At 44.9% G+C, this 22,555-nt stretch overlaps 1 protein-coding gene across 1 annotated transcript in view; it reads right to left on the minus strand.

The window, feature by feature from the left end:
- The window catches only part of LOC138919088 (protein phosphatase 1L-like), a 63,143-nt gene extending 46,956 nt beyond the window's left edge, over nt 1-16,187 (minus strand). Inside the window, exon 1 of the mRNA XM_070243127.1 lies at nt 15,431-16,187. Within this exon, the coding sequence (XP_070099228.1) occupies nt 15,431-15,979 (549 nt within the window). The 5' untranslated portion in view covers nt 15,980-16,187. The remainder of the gene's footprint in view (nt 1-15,430) is intronic.
- Nucleotides 16,188-22,555: the final 6,368 nt, after the last annotated feature.

Consider the following 22,555-nt stretch of genomic DNA (forward strand, 5'->3'; position numbering starts at 1 on the left):
ACTTTCCTAGTAGAAGTCTCATTCAGATTTGTAATCTGGAATAAAGAACATGTGGTTTTAAGAAAATGAGAGGCCGGCCCAGTGACACAGTGGTTATTTAGTGGCCCAGGGTTTGCAGGTTCAGATCCAGGGCAAGGACCTACACACCACTCATCAAGCCATGCTGTGGCAGTGTCCCACATATAAAATGGAAGCGGATGGGCACAGATGTTGACTCAGGGTGAATCTTCCTCACTGCCCCCCAAAAAAGAAAAAAAAAAGCAAATGAGAGAATCTGATACTACAAACTTCCTTTAGTGGTCACAGGCCCACATCTTTCCCTTCCACTCTTCTTGTTTCATCTGATTTCCTTACCTTGTGTAGCCTCTCGACAACCCTATTTCTAGGCTGTACTTCTGAATCTCCTTTCAGTAAGAGAGGGCCAGGTCTAGTCACGCCTGCCCTTCTCACCTCTCTCTTTTTTTCACTCACATCATATAGGCAAGGACAAATGTCAGATTTTACAAGAAAACCAAGATTTGATCAACATTTCTCTTTCATGTTTTCAAAAGAAGGCCATTTTCCAAAAAGTACATAGACAGATACTCAACATTATTAGTTATTAGGAAAATGCAAATTAAAACCACATTGAGAAACCACTTCACAACTACTAGAATGGCTAAAATTAAAAAGACTGGCCAGGATGTGGAGCAATTAGAGCTCTCAAACACTGCTGATGGAAATGTAAAATAATACAACCACTTTGGAAAACAGCTGAGCAGTTTTTTTAAAAGTTAACATACACCTACCCTACAATCCAGTCACTCTACTCCCAGGTATTTACCAAGAGAAATGGAAGCATATGTCCATACAAAGACTTGTATGGCCAAACACTGGAAGCAACTCAAATGTCCAATAACAAGCCAATGGATAACCAAGTTTTGGCATATCCATACATTAGACTACTAAGCAATAAAAACGAGTGAACTATTCATAGGTCCAACAACATAGATGAATTTCAAAATGAGTATGCTGAGTTGGAAAAAAAAAAAAGCCAGAAAAAAGGGCATGCAGACTGCATATTTCCATTTATATAAAATTTTACAAAATGTGAACTAAATCTACAGTGACAGAAAGCAAATTCATGGTTGCCTGGGGATGGATGGACGGATTGGAGAAGGACATAAGAGAGGTATCACAAAGGGCCATGATGGGGGCTGTTCCCGTGGTGCAGTGGTTAAGTGCGCACGTTCCACTTTGGTGGCCCGGGGTTTGCCAGTTCGGATCCCGGGTGCGGACATGGCACCACTTGGCAAGCCATGCTGTGGTAGGTGTCACACATATAAAGTAGAGGAAGATGGGCATGATGTTAGCTCAGGGCCAGTCTTCCTCAGCAAAAAGAGGAGGATTGGTAGCAGTTAGCTCGGGGCTAATATTCCTCAAAAAGCAAAAACAAAGGGGCATGAAGGAACTTTTGAGGGTGACGGATATGTTCATTATCTTGATGGTGATGGTTTTATAGGTATACACCAAACTGATCAAACTGCATATATTAAATATGTACAGCTTATTTTATGCCAATCATACCTCAGTAAAGCTGTTTTTAAAAAATAAAAGTTGAGACAATTGGCAAAATTTGAATGAGGACTCTGTATCGTATTATAAAGCAAAGTTAAATTTTTCTTTTTGACGAAGATTAGCCCTGAGCTAACATCTGCCGCCAATCCTCCTCTTTTTGCTGAGGAAGACTGGCCCTGAGCTAACATCTTTGCCCATCTCCCTCTACTTTATATGTGGGACGCCTACCACAGCATGGCTTGCCAGGCGGTGCCATGTCCACACCCGGGATCCGAACCAGCGAACCCCGGGCTGCCGAAGCGGAATGTGCGCACTTAACCGCTGTGCCACTGGGCTGGCCCCAAAGTTAAATTTTTAAAAATGAAGAAAGTGGATGTCCTAAATCCCCATAATATAAAGTCACCATGAAGGCTGGGGACAAGGGCTTCTCTCTGATAAAGTGGGAACATCAGTTGCGCACTCCCACTGCTATCCTATTTTTGAGAGAAAAACAACCAGCTGTGCCCTTCATCAAAGAATGCCCTCTTAAGCAATCTTTCCAAAGTACATGCCTGCCTGTACTCTTTCATGTCTAAAACTGTTTGCACTACGTCATCCTCCGAGGACAAACAAGTTCCATCTCCCTGTGGCTCCGCAGACCAGAGCAGGGCCCGTGGCCCTAAAAGGAAGGTGTAGAGAGCTTCTCTCGCCAATGTCAGGATACCAGTTCTTTACCTGCGTGATTTCTTCATCAGCAGCCGCGTGGATCCCCCAGACATTACAAAGACGAACTTCCTCTCCGAGAAGTCCTTGCTGCTCAAAGAGTCTCACTCTTAGACAAACCAGAACCAGACATTTACCAAACAGTTTAGGCCTGAAGGTCCCATTTTGGATGCTCAGGAGGGGTGCCAGGCAAGCAGGAAAGGTCAGAATCCCCAGTTAGTCTCTCTTCGGAAATGACTGGAGGATAAAATCCCCCAGGTCTCAAGCCACACGCAAGAAAAAAACAGCAATTGTGAACTTTTCCTACGTATTTATGAGAATAATTACCAGGCTGAATGCCCATCTCTACGTTCCCATCCGGTGTCAAAAAGATATGGCTAGCACTTAGATTAAAAACAAAGCATCCAGGGGCCAGCCTCGGCCGAGGGGTTAAGTTCACATGCTCTGCTTCAGCAGCCCAGGGTTTGGCCGGTTTGGATCCTGGGTGTGGACATGGCACCACTCAGGCCATGCTGAGGTGGCGTCCCATACAGCACAACCAGAAGGACCTGGACAACTAGAATATACAATTATGTACTGGGGGGCTTTGGGGAGAAGAAGAAATCAAAAAAAGAAGATTGGCAATAAATGTTAGCTCAGGTGCCAATCTTTAAAAATAAATAAATAAATAAAGCATTCAATATGGCATTATAATTATCGTTCTAAAACTGACTTTAAAAATAATCAGGATAAATAAATGTTAACTCCAAAATAGCCACATGTTTATTCTGCTTTCTATCTTTAAAACTTTAAGAAACTAAATTTTCTCAAAGTAATCACACACAGAAATATATAATATGCTCTATTTAAAACATAAAAGAGTTCCTGTCGCCACGTGAAAATTTCAAAATATTCTTCAATTTCTTATTCTAGCATCTTACAGAAGGTACAGTGAAATGATACCATTCACAAGTTTACACAAACTCAAGATACTCTCTTATATCAGTTAAAACACTCTAAAACTGTATTTTACATGCACATACTTTATTCTGTACTATACCTTAGTTCAGATACTACACATCCATAACTACATATTGCTCTACAGAATAAGAGGCACAAAATCCCATACATGATTCTTTATGGGCGATTTGGGGGGTCTTTCAAGGGAAATTGTGGCCATATGTGATTCTGTCTTTATACACCAACCTAGGACCCGACCCCACAGTATAGACTCTCCTGGAAGCAGCTGCAGTTTCCTTACAGGACAGGTAGTTGAAATTAGGGCAAGGATTTTATGCACAGGAAATCCACAAGGACAACCTTCACCAAAACCGGCAGAAGAGCCCAGCAAGAAGGCTCCACACCTCCCACTGCTCTGGAGCCAGAGGGACAGATTCCTGTGTGTCTCACTAGCGCCTCCCCAGCCTGGAGAATCGTATCCTGTCGAGTCAGATGTTTTGCCTGTAGTTCAGACAAATGCTTCCCGGACATTTCCATGAGATGGCTCTAGTGATGATAGTTTTTTCCCAAAGAAGACAAGACAGACTTGCTTCTTCCTTTCACGTGATCAATGCACGCTCATCTCCATTATGTTCTAGTCCATCCTCGTGATCATTCTCTATATTACTATATCTTGAATATCCTTTCTTCTTTGGCTCTTACTTTAGCACTGGTTTCCATTTTTCATTATATCAGCAAGGAAACTTTAGCCCTATTATCCATAAACTGAAGCCACCTCATAGTCCCCTCATGTCAAACTTTTTAACTAACCTCAAATACAGGAACATGATAACACTCATTATCAATGAGAATTCAGAACATTGTTCTGTTCTAGTTAATGAAGTGAGGCAGAAAACAAAAAGTCTAACTAGAAAGGAGGAGACAAAATCACATTATTTGTACACAACATGATAGCATATCTTTAAAAAAAAAAGTAGAGAAAGACTGAATCGCCAGAAAAGCTACTAAAACTAAATGGGAATTCAGTCAGTAAGCACTGCTATAGTCTGTCAATAATGAGCGAGGACAACATAATGAAAAGATGCCCTCATTTTCATCCACTTACAGCACCAGCAGCAGGACGAGTACTTCATCCTCACACGCAGAATCTACTCCAAGTGCGTTCACTTGGCCCACAGAAAAATCCGAAGACTTTAACATCCTCCCCCTCCCACTGTAGCCTAGACCACTGCCCGGCTGTCCCCCTCCAAAACGGGTACAAAAATTCTGAACCTTCCAGGAATCTCTTCTCTTTGGCCTGGAGGAGATTTGAATCTTTTAAAACAAAATAATAGAACTTAAGATACGTAGGGGCCGGCCCCGTGGCCAAGTGCTTAAAGCTCCGTGCGCTCCGCTGCAGTGGCTCAGGGTTCGTGGATTCGGATCCCAGGTGTGGACCTGCTCCACTCCTCAGCCAAGCAGTGGAGACATCCCACATACAAAGTAGAGGAAGACTGGCACAGATGTCAGCTCAGAGCTAATCTTCCTCGGGCAAAAAATAAAGGAGGAGGATTGGCAACAGATGTGAGGTCAGGATGAATCTTCCTCAAGAAAAAAAACTTATGATATGTAAACATTAAGAAATAAAACTCCTTCTAAGTTTGACCAGCAAATTCATTGTCTAAAACAAGAAGATAGTAAAATCAAAATGAATAGCCAACAAAAGAACTGCTGTGACACTCCCACGTTCATCAGTAGCATTAGCTGTGCTGAAAACTGAGTTAGAGAGAGAGAAAGACCACACGCTGTTGTTCTCAAACACTCAGGCCCCTGCTTGTGCTAGTTTACACAGAACTGAGAGAAAACCTGAGTGAGAAAACTACCTACTAATAGCTTCTTAAAACTTGTTGGGACCCTAAAAAACCATATTTACATCTCAGCTCCTAGGCAAAGTCATCTCTAAGCCAATGCAAAAATAAGATGGTTTACTCTTTTCTACAGCCTTGTTAAGCTAATTTTTCCCCATGTCAGTGGTATATACTTTACAGCAACATTCTTCAATGCAGTTGCTAACGTGCAGACAGGAAATGTTCCAGGCCATCTTCTCTGAACTCCCTTCCCACCTGTGTGGCCCACCCAAAAACCATTCCTCTTCTTCCTAGCTAACACAACTCTAGTCTTTTTCACCCTCCTGTGCTGTCATGACCTCCAGAGAAGGCGAGACTCCTCCCCAGTCCAGAGTGAATTATGTTGGGTCAGAGTTCATCACAGTGATGGTATTTCCACGACCAAGCCACTGGTTTAGGCATGGACACAATTCTGGCCTGGGAGATGGGAGGCGTAGTTTCTGGAAAGTTTTCCTCAGGCTTTAAGAACACAGAACGGGTACAGTCTCTTTTTCACGTCTCTGGATGTGTAGTTACATAAAGACTTGAAGTCACTGAGCTGCTGGACCAACCAGCCTTGGAAACTCCCACTTCAAGACCTTTTGTTATGTGAGATAAGAAATGCCCCCGGTGTTCAAGCTGCTTTTGTTGAGTTTTCTGTCACTTACTCCCAAAAGCTTCCAAATAAAGCACCATCTAGTCTTCTAGCTAGTATTACTCCACCTGTAGAAGAAGCCTCTGACAGCGGACAGAAAAGACAAAATCAACCAATCTGTGAAACTGGAAGAGGATCTGTCCTTTACGGCCAAACTAGCTCTTCACAAAGAGGAGCTATTATTGATCATTTGGAAACTATTCTGTCTTTGGTAGCAATTACCCTCTCTCTTTTTTTGAGATGAGTGCTTCTCCCATAAATCAAATGTCCTTATTTAATATGGGGGGAGGCAGGGAAGAGATTTTGATTACTATAATCTTACTAATTTACAAACAGTAACAACCTAATCCTAATTTATCTCTCTTGGGACCAGACTAAGAAATAGGCCTAAATCAAAGGGACCTAGTTCACACATAAAGATGAATTCCCTGAGAGAAAGGACTATGGAGAAAAAATTCTCCAGGGACAACGTGGAATCTCCTCGATGAAAGCCTGTAGAAACAGAAGATTCATGCAGCTGTGAAGCCTTAGGCACTATACTTGGATCATACGGCAATTCAAGATCCCTGCCACGCTGATCTAAAGAGAACATTTATCTTCTTTCTAAACAGAAATGTAGAAAAACATCTAAGTGTTAAAATAAAAGCAAAAACTTCTTAATCTCAAACTCTACGACAATTATATATACTTATGCAAACCATTTGCTATGGCAAATCCACCTCATTACTCTAGGGAGCAAAAAAGGCAAACAGTATGACCAAAACTCCTACTATGTCTCAATTCCCGTCAAATCCGGACGGTGTCAGGAAGTGCCTTATTCAGCCAGAAAATGTCCAGTGACTAATTTAACTGAAAGGTAATTTATTTAATTAAAAAGAGAAATGGAAGTACTTACTGGATTAAAAAAGAAATGGTATATATACTTATCAGAATCAAACAGTTTCCGCCCTATGGCAATTCGATAACTAAGTGAATACACCTTTTTAAATGTTTTTAGATTAAGAACTTTACTGTCCAGGAGTAGTGCTGACTATAGACTGTCCTATTAAAAATACAGTTTGAAATATTTAACATTTATGGCTCCAGGGCACTAAATCCCCACTCACATTTATAATGACCAAAACGTAGAAGATGAACATTGAAAAGCAACTGCAAATAAGTGTTCACTTCTCCAGGGAAGTCGCAAGGTTTGCCGACATGATGTGCAATGGATAACTGGTCTTCGGTTCAGCAACTAAGACATAAATTATGTGTCAGCTGCTCACACAGGTGCAGGACAAGGAGGGCAGTGATGGTATGGGAAAGAACGTGAGTCTCAGAAATACAGCCTACTGCTATCGTCCCTTTCCCGCTTGTACACATTACATTCAGGCACCATTTCCAAGTGATTACAGACCCAGAGATGCCTAGCCTGGGGAGCAGACAGTTCTTCTGCACATGTTAGGAAATGGAGACTCTATCTGGTTTCGCTGTACAATGCACATCTTGCACCATCATACGTAGTGGCCCCAAACTCACCTTCCGGAGCCCCGTGCCCGGCAGCAGACGGGAACTCCCAGGTCTTTTAGGAATGGGGGAAAGGAAGTCTCATTCTTAACAAATTCAACCACCAAAGCCATCCCTCATTCTAGAAAAGTTGGAGGCAGCAAAGGTTCCATTAAATTGGGCCCTATTTCTCACTAAACAGAGAAAGAAAGAATTCTCCAGCGAGATCAAGGAGTCAAGATTTATAGGTTTGTTGCTCAGATGGAAAGTAAATCTTCACTTTTTCAGCAAGGCTTTTTACAGCACACACTTCAACTTTATTGAGAGGATATTAATATATCTGTATTATGATTTTTCTGTATATGATTATTCACTTAAAATGCTTTGTATTTTTCAAAGGAGGGCCTATAACTATAAAAGAAGCTATAAAAGGTACAATGTGCCATTAATGATTTTTTTAAACGATGGCTTTGTTTTTTATTTGTTTATTTAAACTTTGCCTTTGAAGATTTATATGAAAAGCACATTATAACTGGGGCCAGCCCAGTGGTGTAGTGGTTAAGTTCTTGTGCTCCACTTCCGTGGCCCATGGTTTGTGGGTTTGGATCCCAGCCACAGCCCTACACACCGCTCAGCAAACCATGCCGTGGTGGCATCCCACATACAAAATAGAGGAAGACTGGCACAGATGTTAGCTCAGGGCCAATCTTCCTCACACACACACACAAATATTATAACTAACCATCACCAAAGCTTGAACTTGACTTAGGTTAATTGAGGGAATAATGTAATAAGTAGTCTTCTGGAATAGAAATACAAGACTAGCATCTACTAAATAGACCAACTCAGTATTACAAACAAATGAGAAAATATTTTGCTGTTTAAAACTGGCAATCATTTATATATTAGGAAATTACTTTGGTCCTCAAAAAAAAACTGCTTCAGCATAAAAGAAATTATACAAATACATACATACCCCAACATACTTATCCTAAAGTCAAGCCTTTGGTACTTAGAAGTAAAATAAAACATAAATCACTATTGCTTATTGAGAATGGCTATGTTAATGCCACTCTAAGTTCTATGCAAGCCTTTCACGAGCCAACAGGCAAAAATGTTAGAGATTCTCTGTAGCGGGATGGAGATTCTGCCAGCAAACAAGGGGAGTGGGTGAGAACAGCTGTTTGAATGTGACTCACCGTCTGCTCTGACTTCTGACCCCACTATGTTTTTAACTGCAGGGCTTTCTTAAGTAATTGCGAGATCCACCGACTAAGGTTTCCAGCATAGAGTTTTCAAGACCACCACCACATGTCGCAGGGACACAACCATCAGAATCAAACAAGAAACTCCCAGTCCTACTGAGCAACATGAGAAGACCAGGCAGCGTGCACCTAACAAGGCCGTGCACGCTTCATGACTCAGATGATGACATCTGCGAGCTTCAACCAGAAACTGATAGCACACGCTCTGGAGACAGGCGGCTCCAAGTCTGAATCCCAGTTTCAAAGCCTCCTTTCACCACCTGTGAGCTGTGAGAGATCCTGGGTAAATCACTTCACCTCTCAGTGCCTTTATTTCTACAGAGATACAACGGGGACAACATGGCACCTACCTCAAAAGCTGTTATGACAATTAAAATTAGGTGATATATATCAAGTACTTTGAAACACTGCCTGGCATTTTATACAGTCGATAAATGTCAGCCATTATTATTATTACCAGTAATAGTGGTTTCTTTACTTCTCCTCCAATCCAGAAATCCCACTTCTGGAAATCTACCCTGGAGAAATAATCCAAACTACAGTACAGGCACAAAAATACTTAGTACCATGTTATTTACAATGGTGAAAAGTTAGAGAAACCTAAATGTACACTAATAAGGAAGCAATTGAGTCATTTATCCAATATCCATCCAGCAAAATATTACTCCGTAACTAAGAATACATTAGAAACACAGTAAAGAATTATGGAGCAAAATGGCTATGTGTTTATACAATTATACAAAGCGAAAAGAGCCAAAATTTAAAACTATATGTACATCATTATAACAATCTAAAATTATACTTAAAGTGCATACTAGAAAAACTAAAGCAAGTAATACACCAAAATCATCACAGTGGATGTGAAGATAATATTTGGGGTGAATTTTTTTCTTTTCTGTACTATCACATAGTCATATTACTTTTATAATTTTAAGATTATTTTTAAATGTTTAACTTGCTACAGACTTATTTTAAGACTAATTAAATAGGGTTGGGAAAATGGTAACAAAAGTTAAACCACAAATATATTACTGAAATGGTTAAGAATCAAAGTAGAAATTAAGAATAAAACAAGTGCCTGAAATATTAACACTCAAAATAAAAATATTATTTAAAAAACTGAGTCCCTAATGAGTTACCCAGTATTTAAACTGGACAGAGTCCAGGGACCACTTACATCTGAGACTGAATGATAGACATATTTTTTATTGTAAAATGACTGTCAGGGAAACGAAATGATTTAAGAGAAATGAAGACATTGCGCTGTTTTTTAGTCTTGGAAAAGCTATCTCCTGTAACAAAACCTAAATTAGTCTCGGTAACAAAGTAACATAGTAATAAATGCCTTTCCATTGAATAAATCAGACCTTATATATAACATATCTTTTCATTGTTTTAAAATGAGTCCATTTAGATAAGGTATGACAGAAATAACGTTTTACAAATTGGGGAGGAAATGGTCGATGAACATTTTATGAATTCCAGAAAATATCTAAATAGAAGGGAGGAAGGAAACAAATTTCTAACCAAACTCACTATTGTCCAAATCTGTTAGCTCAGGGCTAATCTTCCTCACCAAAAAAAAAACGGGGGGGGGGGCGGGCTCATCTCTCCAAGTAGATGGAATGCTCCCTGAGGGCAGAGAATGCACTGCTTGATCTTCAGGCATCAGAGAGAGTTTAACACTGTTTTCCACACGTGGCAGACTATATAGAAAATGCTGGTTTAACTGAACTGAACATCTAAATAATCCGTTCAGAAGAGGCACCAAGGTCAGCAGTCAACTCAAAAAGGTTCCTAAACACAGGATGGGGGCAAGGGGAGGGGGCTTATTAAGGGGGAAGTGCTCCTTGCCTTTTGGCAGAAATCTTAATGTGCCACTTTAAACCAAAATAATGTGAATTTTCTCTTAAACCATAAGGCATTTGTCCATACTAAATCCACAGGCCTCTTGTACATCAGTAATGTGGGAACCCAACATTTACTAAGAGCAGCTGTAACGTCTGAGAGCAGATCACTCGTGCCACTCATTATTTATTTATTCAGAGCTATATCTAATTTCAGAAAGGATCCAGTGAAACGTACATAAGTACATATACCACAACAAGATAAAATGACATACCTAAGAGCAGAAAGAGAAAAATGGGACAAAAGAACGCTGAATGCAGGAAAGAGAGGCTGTCCTGGGAGTAGGTTCATGCACCAAATTAATGTATTCTATAAAATTCTGCACATTTGCTCGAGGAAGGTCAGAGGTTTGGCTCTAAGAATTCTAGCAGCCAACAAAAACAGGACGATCCAATCAGTTACACGAGTCAGCATCCTTAAGATAAAAATAAAAGCTATCAGAGAACTCTCTCCCCCTTGGTCCTCATAAGAGGAAACTACATCGTGTAACAAATCAAATACTCAACGACATCCTTGCAGCTGACTTGTCACAGCTTCGGAAGACCATCCCTCTTAATGACCCTCCCAGGCACATGACAGCACACAAGTCAAATCAACGCAAATGATGAAGAGGAAGGCAACCCACCCAAGGAAAGGGTCCACTACACAGCCCCTGCAGGTCTAGCTTTATCAGAAACAGATTTCATTCCACCTACACTAACCTAAAATCCAGAGGCTTCATGCATCCACTTACCTTGAAATTATAAACAAAACTTGATGCACAAGTCCATTTCTCGGAGGGATACGTTTGTAGTTTCATAACATCCTCAGAGAAGCATGACTCAAGAAAGGATAAGAGCCCCTGATCTACAGCACTAGACTGTGTGCATCCTTCAGGCATCCCTCCACAAGCACTTTCTCTTCGGAGATTTGGAGAACTGCTGAGCCTCAAGACCGCAGCTCCTGACAAGCATCTGATGGGTGCTCCTCTCTGATGTCAATGTGGAACTCTGAGCTTAACCACTGGCGAGGCTGTGTCTCAGCCGTACAAGACAATGATACGTGACCTTTCAGACCATAATGCCCACAAGCACATGGAGCACCTAACAATCTGCTCTTCTGGGCAGCTTTCCGCTATAAGCATTCACAAAGTTACCTCAAAGGACTGGTGATATTTTCTCTAGATAACATAAAAAGTAAAAACAAAAACCCATCTTTTGCTTGCGGATAAAAAATTACAGGTAAGCACAAAAAAATCGTTTTCCTACATAAACATTATTTTTTAATTTTAAAGATAACCTTCCCACGTCAGTTGATACAATTTGAGCTATGTTCTTTTTTGCCTTTTTGTTGTCTTCATCTTTTGCTATACCGCAACACAAGCACTGCCATAGCCTTAGACACACACACACACACACACACAGTCAACCATCCACCCATAGTATCGTGGTTAGAATGTCTCAAGGGCCCAAGGCCATCAAGTGAGGAAGCTGGCCTGTAGGGCCACCGAGACAAGGCCCTTTAAGATCTCACCCATCTAGAAGTCACAGGCATCCAGAGTCTGGTCCTCAGCATAACAAGGCCAAACACATATCTTTATCAAACATACACACTTGAGTAGACTCAAGAGAACTAACTCATCCTAACCCAACTAGAAGGGACTGAAATGCAAATGACAATACCAATTTACTAATTAATCAAAGAGAATATCCCTTCTCACTAATCAGAAAATTCACATCTGAAGCCACAACGCTGCTTGCCTAATGCTAGGATACGAGGTATCCTGGATTGATAGTCAATTCACCACAAGTTAGACCAAAGAGAGACAGAGAGTTTGGGGAATACCCAATGAATTATCCAACCTACACCTTTTTAGGGACAAAGTTGTCCCTTTCACATGCAGGTCTCCTTCCCTTGGACATCATCGCCCTAACACTGCAGGCTTCTTGGTCTGTGAGCTTTCTTCCTCCACAGCCTTCTCTCCATTAGGAACTTCTCTAGAGAGGGTACAATACAACTGATGAGGGGGTGCCGTACATGCATCATTAGCCTTGTTTCAGATCAAAATCTCCCAGATAAAGCTGCTCAAGCCACCCACCCGAGGCCACAGCTGGATAAGGCAGAGCAGAGATTCAAAGCCAGATCTCAAGCCCAAGCCCCCTTTCGAGCTTGCAGTAAATCACTGCTTTCAAGTGTCTTCCCACAGCTTCCACCTCCCAGCCTGATTGAAATGCCCCTCCTCAGGGTCCCCTAACACCCTAAGCACCCATGGCACTAAGTGCTGGTACACAAATCTCTCACTCCACTGAAACGTTCTGAGGATGGGGATCATAGCTCACTCATCTCTGTATCCCTCGTGTGCTATCCATCTATCCAGATAAATATGCCAACTAATTTGTCAGTGGTTTAATATGAAGGTCACCAAACTGAAGGCCTTGAACTCGCTGTGTAGGATTAGGAAGGTCACAACTTCTCCAGCCATCAACAAACATCTCATCTAAAACATGGGATGAAATGGATATATGAGGTGGCTTTAGGTCCCTTCTGGATCTAAAAAGCACTAGCACTATAGACGGGCCCTGGTTTTTTATAGCCTATCTTAGCAGTTTGAATTATTAGAAATAAGTTAACCTCGTTGGTCTTCTGTACCACTCAACAGGAAGCATATACATAAATAATAGTTCAGAAAAAGCTTCCTCTTTTCTGAAAGGAGATAACTATCATTTACACCAAAATCAAACAGTGGCACCCTCCTCTGGTGAGTGTTCAAGGAGCTGAACACCACAAAAGGCAAGAATTTGATGGTGGGATTTTCTTTGAATAAAAGAAAAATCAGAGAGAAATTACCACCTAATATTCTTTGTTATTATCATATTCCCAATAGCAACTAACTCACTCCTTTTTACAGCACTTTCCTCATTTTGCTCTAAAACAAAGCCAAAATGAATGAACTGGCTCCATACTGCAGGAGGTTAGAAATAGAAAATTACTTTATTTTTAAGGGTACTGATTATATTAATTATTTTGCAAACAGCAGGCTTTCTAATGTAAGGCACAACGGAAAGCATTTCATAGTTTGGCTAACAATGATCATCTTCTTGTTTAGCATTTAAGAACTTAATGAAAAGCCCTGTACATGTAAAATACTCCTGGTTAAATAAGAGCATTTATCATGTCCCTTTTCTGGATGGTATATTTACTGGAGGACAGTACTGGAAATGTTTCAATCTGAAATCTGCTTGGGTCTGAAACTTTCAGGTTTTAGAATATCAACTTAATAGAAAACTTAAAATACCCATTCACTTACACGTGCGGGCTCAAAATATGTCAATATAGCACAGCCAAACAAGTACAACCCAAAGTTCCACAACATTAATAGTATATCCAGACCTTTCAATTAAACACAAAACTGTGCTAAGGCCAGAAGCAGACTATCATCTGCCAACAATTTTAATGTAAAACGTATACAGTAAATATAAGCTTTGCTGAATGGTTTACGACAGTCCAGGCACATAAAATGAAAATATGCACATTCTAACTCAAACCAAGGAAACAAATCAGTCATTATACTGGCGACCTCATCATTAAGGTGTGTCTTCCTCAAGTACACAGCACGTCTGTCAATCAAGTTCACATCCTCCTCCTCCTGTGAGGGGAAAGGAAGCCCACACTACACCAGAGGCTGCGAATCACAACCAGCGAGAAACCCTGAGTAGCAAAGCCAGAATACAGAAAGGGCTGGGGCGGGCGGAAACAGGAGAAACTGACTTCAGCTCTACCAAATACACTTTCCAACTAAGTTTGTCACTCCTGTCAAAGTTGGTTCTACAAGGCAGGAAAACACACTGTCCTGGAAAGATGAGCAGAGCAATGGGTGAAGTGATTTTGCGTCGAAGATGCAGATAAGCTAACCAATTGAAAACTTTCTCAACGTCCACCCAAAACAAAGACTGAAGAGCAAGCAAGCCCTTGAAAAGGAGTGACATGCCCTACCGCCCATCCAGATGCCAGAAGGGCCGAGAAGAGAGGTGGGGGAAAAGTTGGATGGGAGCATGGGGGTGTGGGGGAGCGGGAAATGGCGAAGGAGGGCGAGCATGAGTAAGAAATTATGCTGCAAAAAAACAAAAAAAAGTATTCAGCAATAAACTGTCACAAACTGCCAAACTGAGAGAAATGGGGCCGGCCTGGGGCTCTGTGGAGCGCGGCGATGCGGCCACCTGTGCCACTCACCCCACCTGAGCCCATGCCCGAGGACCAGAGCCAAGCCCCGCCTCCACCTCCAGGAATCCGAGCCCCGCGCACAACCAGGGCGCCACAGAAATGCGGGAGAGAGACCTGACTCGGCCTCTACCTTCGCCTCTGGCTCCGAGACAACCCCAAATAAAGGGGTTTAGCAGCAAGGACACCTCTTCGCGCTCACGCCGGCCAGGGCGTGGGGGTGAGATCCGAGCGCCGCCACCCCTGCAAAGGCCGGAGGCAGCTCGGTCCCGCTCCCCGATCCAGCCAACGCGGGCGGCCGGCTGTCACCTGGCCGCACTGCACCCGCCAAGTTAATGGAGTCGGGAAGCAGCGCAGAGACGCCCCTCGGGCGCCTCCTCGGGGCGCAGGCACGGCACGGAGTCCCAGCTCCTTCACCCACCCTGACTCGCCTCTGAAGATTCTGTCCCTTTCCCTAACAAAGCGTCACAGACACTTTCTTCCGTCTTTGTGTCCAGCTCAGCCCAAACCTCAGAACTGAAGCTCTGAGGCCCCGGGCCAAAGGCCACCCCAGAAACCACTCACTCTTCCCGCGAAGCCCGCACGGACACCGCTGGGCTCCGGCCCTGGGGAACCTCACAAGTCACGAGGCACGAACCCGGCTGTGGACGGCCCTCCCTCCCCCAAACGGGATCCAGCCGTGTTTTGGGCAACTTGAGCCGCATTTGAACGAGCGGCCTTGTCCAGCCGGCACCAGGTCATCACCACGCCCCTCGCACCCAGGTCCTACCCCGCGGCGCAGGCAACGTCCTGGTGTACACACACACACACACACACACAAGCACACCCTGTCAAACAAAGCCCCGGAGAACTCCTACCTCGCCCCCGTGCCCGTCGAAGATCCCGAAGATGGACGGGTGCGACTTGTTGGCCAGGTCCGTGAGAACTTCGAAGCGGTCCTCCATGTGGTCTCTCCGGCCCTGGATGGAATACCCCGCCACGTTGTGGCTCTTGAACTCCCAGGTCTTGGAGAACTCCGCCTCCAGCACGTCGAGCCCCCCGAGCCGCTCGTTCTGGACCATCTCGGCCACCTTGCCCTTGACCATCTTCACGCCGTCCCGGCTGGACTTGACGATGGTCTTCACTTCGTCCGTGTGGAAGAAGTAACTCCACAGCGCCAAGCTGATGCACAGCAGGAAGAGCGTCTCGGGTCTCAGCAAGAAGTAGCGCATGAGGCGACCCAGCAGAGACAGCAAAGTCACTGTATCCTCGCTAGAGCCCGACCACCAGCACGCGCGCGCCCCGAAGGCTCGCCGGTCCGGAGCGGGGGGGACGGCCCGCGGGAGGGGCAGCAGGAGGCTGCGGAGCCGAGCGGGGGGCGGACGCCGGCGGCTCGGCGCGGCCCGGAGAGCAGAGGCAGCCTCCATTTTGTCTCCCGGCCTCGCGGCCCGAGGCCCGCGCCCTGCGCACCGGCGCCCGCGCCCGCCGCCCGCGCCGCCGCCCCTTCCTGCGCCCCTTTGTGAGGCGGCGGCGGCGGCGGCGGCAGTCAAGCGAAAGTTGCGCCGGGCAGCTCGGCCGCGGCGGGCGGGAGAGTCCAGGGGCGCCGGCGCGCACGCGGCCCCTCCGCGGGCCCCTCGCCGCTCGCGGAGCGGTCAGCAGGTGAGGCGGCGCGGGGCGCGAGAGCCGGCGGGGAGCGAGGCGAGTCCCCTCGGCCGCCGCTGTAAGGGAGCGCTGAGCCGCGAGCCCGCCGACCCCTTCAGACGCCGGTCCCCCGAGAAAAAAAGTTTTGCGGGAGCCTGGGCAGAGGCGGGGTCCGCGGAGCCCGGCGACGCAGCACGATGGACGCGGAGCCGCAGGCGGCCGGCGGCTCTGCGTGCTTCTCCCGGCAGCTCGCGCTCCGCTCGGCTTGACTCGGCTCGGCGTCGCCCGCGCGCCCGCTCCTCGGCCTGGCTCTCGCTCGCCCCGCCCCCGCGCTCGCCCCGCCCCCCGCGCTCGCCCCGCCCCCCGCGCGCTCGCCCCGCCCCCGGACCCGGGACTCGAGGCCCCGGGGCTCGGGGCGAGCTGTCAGAGGCCAGGGAGCCTCGGCGGCGGCCGGCGCACACGCAGCTCCGGGCGGCCCAGCGAAGCGAGGGCGAGGCGAGGGGCGCGTCCACGACCGAGCTCGAGCGGACGCTGGTTCCTCCTCCCGCGCGGGCTCCCGGGACAACACGACACTGACCCTGGTCGTCGTCACGCTCCTTGCCCGGGAGCCGCGGCCGCCGGCTGGAAAGCAGAGGCCCGGCCGTGAGCGCCCCCCTCCGGCAGGCCGCGCGGTAGCGCCGTCCCCGCGTCGCCCGCATAAGGCAAGCGAGAAGGGACGCACGTCTGCCGCCTCGGAAAGCGGGGCGGAGCGGGCCGGCCGCTGGGGTTCGGTGGCGGGGGCCTGCCCGGATCCCCCGAGGCGAGGAGGATCGGGGCCTCGCAGCCTCCTCGCGACGGGCCAAGACCCTCTGGAGGAGGACAGCAAGTGAGGACTGGGGCGCCTGGAGGTCGCTAAGATTCTCGCCCCCGGAGGCCGAGGAGGGGCTGCCTCTGCGAGCTGCCGCCCGCGAGCAGGGGACTCCGGCCCGGAGGCTCCCCTGGGCGCTGCCGTTCCCCGGAGGGACAGGGAGCCTCCCAGCGTGGCCGGCGCGGCCAGTCTTCCTCAGCAAAAAGAGGAGGATTGGCGGCAGATGTTAGCTCAGGTCTAATCTTCCTCAAAATAAATAAATAATTACAGAGATAGATCAAGGATAGTTGTTTTCCGAATAAAATTTTTATACCATTGCACCAAGTGTTTACATAAACCCAACTTATCCTAAGAATCTTGCATCTGATTGCCCTAGGCTTCTCTAGGAGAATCTTCAAACAAGCTTCCTAAATTATAATCTTAATCTAAATCATCACCTAAATTTTTTTATCCTAATTAACACACATCAACATTCTAGCTAATTTATAATATGAAACATCGTGAATAGTTGAATAATCCTGCTTAAAACCCTTAAATGACTTCTCATTGCTCTTAGAATAAAGACAAAAGTCTTAGCTATGGCCTTCCTCTCCTTCTCAGCCTTATTCCACACCCCCTGCTCCCTCAGCCCACCCACTTCAGCCACATTTGCCTCCTCACACTTCCTGTAAAGCATCAAGCTCCCGCTTGCCTCGGGCCTTTCTTCCTGCAGTTCCGTTTAGCTGGAACGCTGGCCTTCCCAGGCCCACTCTCCCACCCACACTCCTAACTGGTGTGCCTCAGGCCTCAGGTCACACATCCTTTCCTAGAGCCTTCCTGACTCTGCAACCTGAGTCAGCTGCCTCTTGCCCCGCCTCATGGCAACGTGTTCTTTTACTTCAGAGTGCTCATCAAAGTTGTAAACACATATTTTTTGTGAGTTTTTACAAATTAACATCTGTTTCCCCCCACTCTCACTATGATTTATATGCTCCATGAGGGCAGGAATGTGTCTGTTTTGTCCTCCATGGTAACTCCACCACCTAACACACTGCCTTGCACACAGTAGGCATACTGTAAATGTCTGTTCATGAATGAATGAAGTTATTCTGAAATCATCATTTCAGCCCAACTCCAATTTTCTCTACTATTGCTGGTGATAAATGAAACACATTAATGTGCCTTTGAATCCCAGATAACAATAAAAAAAAAAGAAGTCAAAGAATAGCTCACCCATTGGTTAGTTGAAAATTGATTTTACTAACAGATGGAAAACATCAAAGGCCATTCAGATGCTTTTACTTTTTTTTTTTTTACATCTTTGCTCATCTTCTCTTAAGATTATATTTTCATTACAAAGGGAAATTCTTTGCAAGAGCAAACATCTTTTCAAAATGAGTGTCCTGTGTCCATTTTTCTACTAAGATATTTGTCTTTACTTCTACAGTGTAAAAGGTTTTTAATATATTAAGGCTATCATTCCAGTTGTAAAGATATTTCCCATCTTGTCATTTACCTTTCTATTGTTTACAATGCTTTGAAATATAAGGAGCTTTATTTGATTTCATTTTTGTTGTTTATATTTTCTTTTTATAAGGCGAATTCTATCTTTTCCTTCAAAATTTGTGCTGTTTATGTCATGCTTAGAATGGGCAAGTAAGCTTTTTATTCCTCCATGCACAGCAGAATCTGCAATGCACCCAGGGTACTTTTCTCCAGCTATTTTTCCCACCACCCCCAAGACAATGTAGAGTATAACTCATTCATTTACTCATTCCTCTATTTATAACTTTGTCATTTATTCGGCACCAGGAACCTGGAAAACTGACACAATGCCTATCTTCATGGAGCCTGTAGTGAGAAGAACCAATCATAAATATACTACAAATAGACAAATGTCATTAACAAAAGCATACGCGTACAGTATTAATTCCTGTGGTGAACTTGCTGATTGTAAAGTCATGCTTAAGGGGCTGAGGGCCCTTCTATAATGGAAGGAATTGCCATTCTCGGGTTGGCCCTCCCTTTTCCAGAGTTCACTACTTCCACCATGTTGATCTCTTGTCACGTCCACCCCAAATCACAAGCCCATCTCCACCACTCAAGTTATTTAACCTTTTTGTACCTCGATTTTCTCATCAGTAAAATAGATATACTTATCACACCTAATCTATAGGTCATTTTAAGGATTACAGGAGCTAATATACATGAAGCGCTTAGAAGAGTGCCTGGTACATAGTAAGCACCCAATAGAAGTGAATTACTATTAGTTGAAGGGCGTGAATAGATACAATAAGTTTATAGGCAACTCATAAATACAGAGCAGGGTATGATAAGACCCTGCCTGACAGAAGACCTTATGAGGATTCTGAGGAGGAGGCAATCGTACCTGGTTAGAGGGATCAGGAAGGCCTCGTGAAGGGGGGATGGGGCATTTGGGATGGCAGGGTTTGGACGTGCAGAAAAAGGGGGGTAGGACTGGGGGTATAGACTTCCAGAAGGAAGGAATGGCACTCATTCTGTTTGCTCACTGTGTTTCAAAAAGAGGAAAGCTTAGAGGACTAGCAGGAGGGAAAGCAGGATTGGTCCCATGGCACTGTATTTCGAAGAGCTTTGAATAATAAGTTTATATTACTTCATTGGTCATACAGAGAGGCTGGCAGTTTTCGAAAGGGGAACAGTAGCAAGATCGGAATCCGGTTACTAGAATGTGATTAAATCTACTCAAATCCATCATGGTAATAGGAAACGTTTCCTCAGAACTTACACATTGTATTTGCACACCCATGTTCATAGCAGCACTATTGACCAGAGCCAAGAGGTGGAAGCAACCCGCATGTCCATTGACGAATGAAGGGACAAATAAAATGTGGTCTATACATAACACGATGGGATATTATTCAGCTTTAAAAAGAAAGGAAATACTGTCACATGCTGCGACATGGATGAACCTGGAGGACGTTACACTAAGTGGAATAAGCCAGTCACAGAAAGACAAACACTGTATGATTCCACTTACACTATGCGGTATCTCGAGTAGTCAAATTCCTAGAAACATAAAGTAGAATGGTGATTGTCAGGGGCTGTGGGAGGGGTTAATGGGGAGTTGTTCTTTAATGGGTATAGTGTGTCAACTTTGCAAGGTGGAAAAGTTCTGGAGATTCGTTGCACAACAATGTAAACATTCTCAACCTAATGAACTGAACGCTTAAAAATAGTTAAGCTGGTAAATTGTATGTTTTTTACCAGAATAATAAAAATAAAACGTAGATTTGCTGCTGGTGACTTCAGCTTTTGCCACTAATAAGCTGATTTGGAGTCCTTTTTGAAAGAAGAGTCAGCCTTATCAACGTTCATTTAGGAATCAATAGTGTCAGGTGCCTCTTTTCCCCAGTCGTCCTTTGAAACGGGCTCATCACAGCTGGACTTGGTGGCCCCACAGTCACAGTCCTAGGGAAGGTGAGCGCAAACCAATGCGACTTTAGTGCCAGAGTATCTAGAATGACATTAAGAAACAGTAGGTCTCAGAGGTTGGGACAGCCACAACGTGAAGTGACTGCATTTAGGACACATGCTGAAATCCTGGGTACACTTCTGGGCGGAGAAGTTGTGAGCAGACATAAAGTAAGTGTGCTTGCTGGGTGAGACCCAGTTGGAAGTTGAAGAAAAGACCTGATTGCAGTGATTATGTGCCTGAATCTAATTTTAAAATATCCTGAACCTTACAACAGAAAAATCCTGTGGTTTGGTAGCTTAAGAGGGGAGCACATTTTTATTTGAGATTCATCCTGTTGACCTTAAAAATAAAACAGCCAATTATTTTACCTTCAAAACAAGTTTACTTGGGAATAGCCAAAGACTAGCAATTCAGGTTATGCATGCTGTGGGAATCACAGCAAATCCAATGAACAAGGGAGAGGGACGTTATTTTATAAAGAAAAAGGAGAAATTTGGGAGGGGTTGTTTTGCAGGAAAGTCCATTGGAGAAAAGCAAGCATTCAACGATGGTTTCTCATGCTGAGTGTTGTTGGGGTAGCCAATTTCTGTTTTGGATACAAGGCACATTTCTTCCTGTAATTAACGAGTCTTTCCTTTTAACGACTTCCGTTGGGCTCTGTAATTGACTATCTTTCCTGTAATTTAGGTCCAGTGGTGTTCCTGGGGGCTCACCCTTCTGGCCTCCTGACTCCATTTTCAATGAGGGTTTCCCTTATCAATCTTCACAGTCCCAAAGAGTTACAGATACTGAACAATAAAGCCTCCTCGTCATTCACACAGATAATTCTCACCGGGGATGAGGGCAAGGAGGAGAGAAAAGAACACTTATGAGAATTAGATCCGAGGAAGAGGGAGATGTAGTTTGACCAAGCATATTGTTCAAGCTCCCTTTTTAAATGAAATGTGAATGTAACAGGTTGAGTTAAAAAGAAGTAGATCCTTTTACAAAGAATTGTTTTTTATGTTTTGCTCTTGTAGCCTTGAGAACAAAACAACAAAGTGAAAAGGTAACTTCCCTCCTCCTCTCTTGGGGAGGAAGAGCCTCCAGACCTCGGGCTCTGGGCCTCTGGGTCCCTCACACAGGAGGGCACTGACAGCTCTTCAGTGCTGGGAGCTTATTCCACAGACCACCCCGGCGGTGGTTTGGAAGGTCTGTGCCTGTGGAGAGAAGGGGCCTGGAATGGGGGTGGGACAGAGAGTTTTCAGAGAGGTGGAGCACCAAGGGGTAGGACCCTAGCACCCTGGGGCGGGGGCTGCTGTGTGAATTCCTGAGGATGGAGCACCAGGTTCATGACCTTGGGAGCCCAGGCCAGGCTCAGAGGTCCAAGCTGGGGACAGAGGGAGTGGATGCCACGTCAGGATCGTCTGCTGCCTCAGGGTGCAGCCAAGAGTGAGCTGACCTGGGCCCAAAGCCGGGTGAGCAAGCCCTGCTTCTCTTGCATTCGGGGTTCCTTAAGACCCTGGTTGACAGCGCTGCTCTACAACAGTCATAATCCCCAAGCACGCACTTTCAGAGACCCCATCTTACATCATATAAAAGGTACTGAAATGCACCTGTGTCCCACATTAAATAAAATTTTTGTCCAAAACATTTTTTTGAGTTTTCATAATTTTGCTTCCAAGATTTTTCTATGCCTAACTCATTTAATTTATGTTTGGCTCTAATTTCTGAGGAAAATATTGTGTGTATTGTAAAAATTTGTTTTTTTAAGTTTTTTTATTTTCTCTTTTTCTCCCCAAAGCCCCCCGGTACATAGTTGTGTATATTTAGTTGTGGGTCCTTCTAGTTGTGGCATGTGGGATGCCGCCTCAGCATGGCCTGATGAGTGGTGCCATGTCCACGCCCAGGATTCGAACTGGTGAAACCCTGGGCCACCGAAGCAGACTGTGTGAACTTAACCACTCGGCCACAGGGCTGGCCCCTAAAAATTTTTTTGAACTGTTTTCAAATTTGACAGTTTGTCTTGTTGTTTTTTTGAGAAAGATTGGCCCTGAGCTAACATCTGTGTCAATCCCCCTCTATTTTATATGTGGGACG

This window comes from Equus caballus, chromosome 19 (genome assembly GCF_041296265.1).
Source record: "Equus caballus isolate H_3958 breed thoroughbred chromosome 19, TB-T2T, whole genome shotgun sequence".
NCBI classification, from domain to species: Eukaryota; Metazoa; Chordata; class Mammalia; order Perissodactyla; family Equidae; genus Equus; species Equus caballus.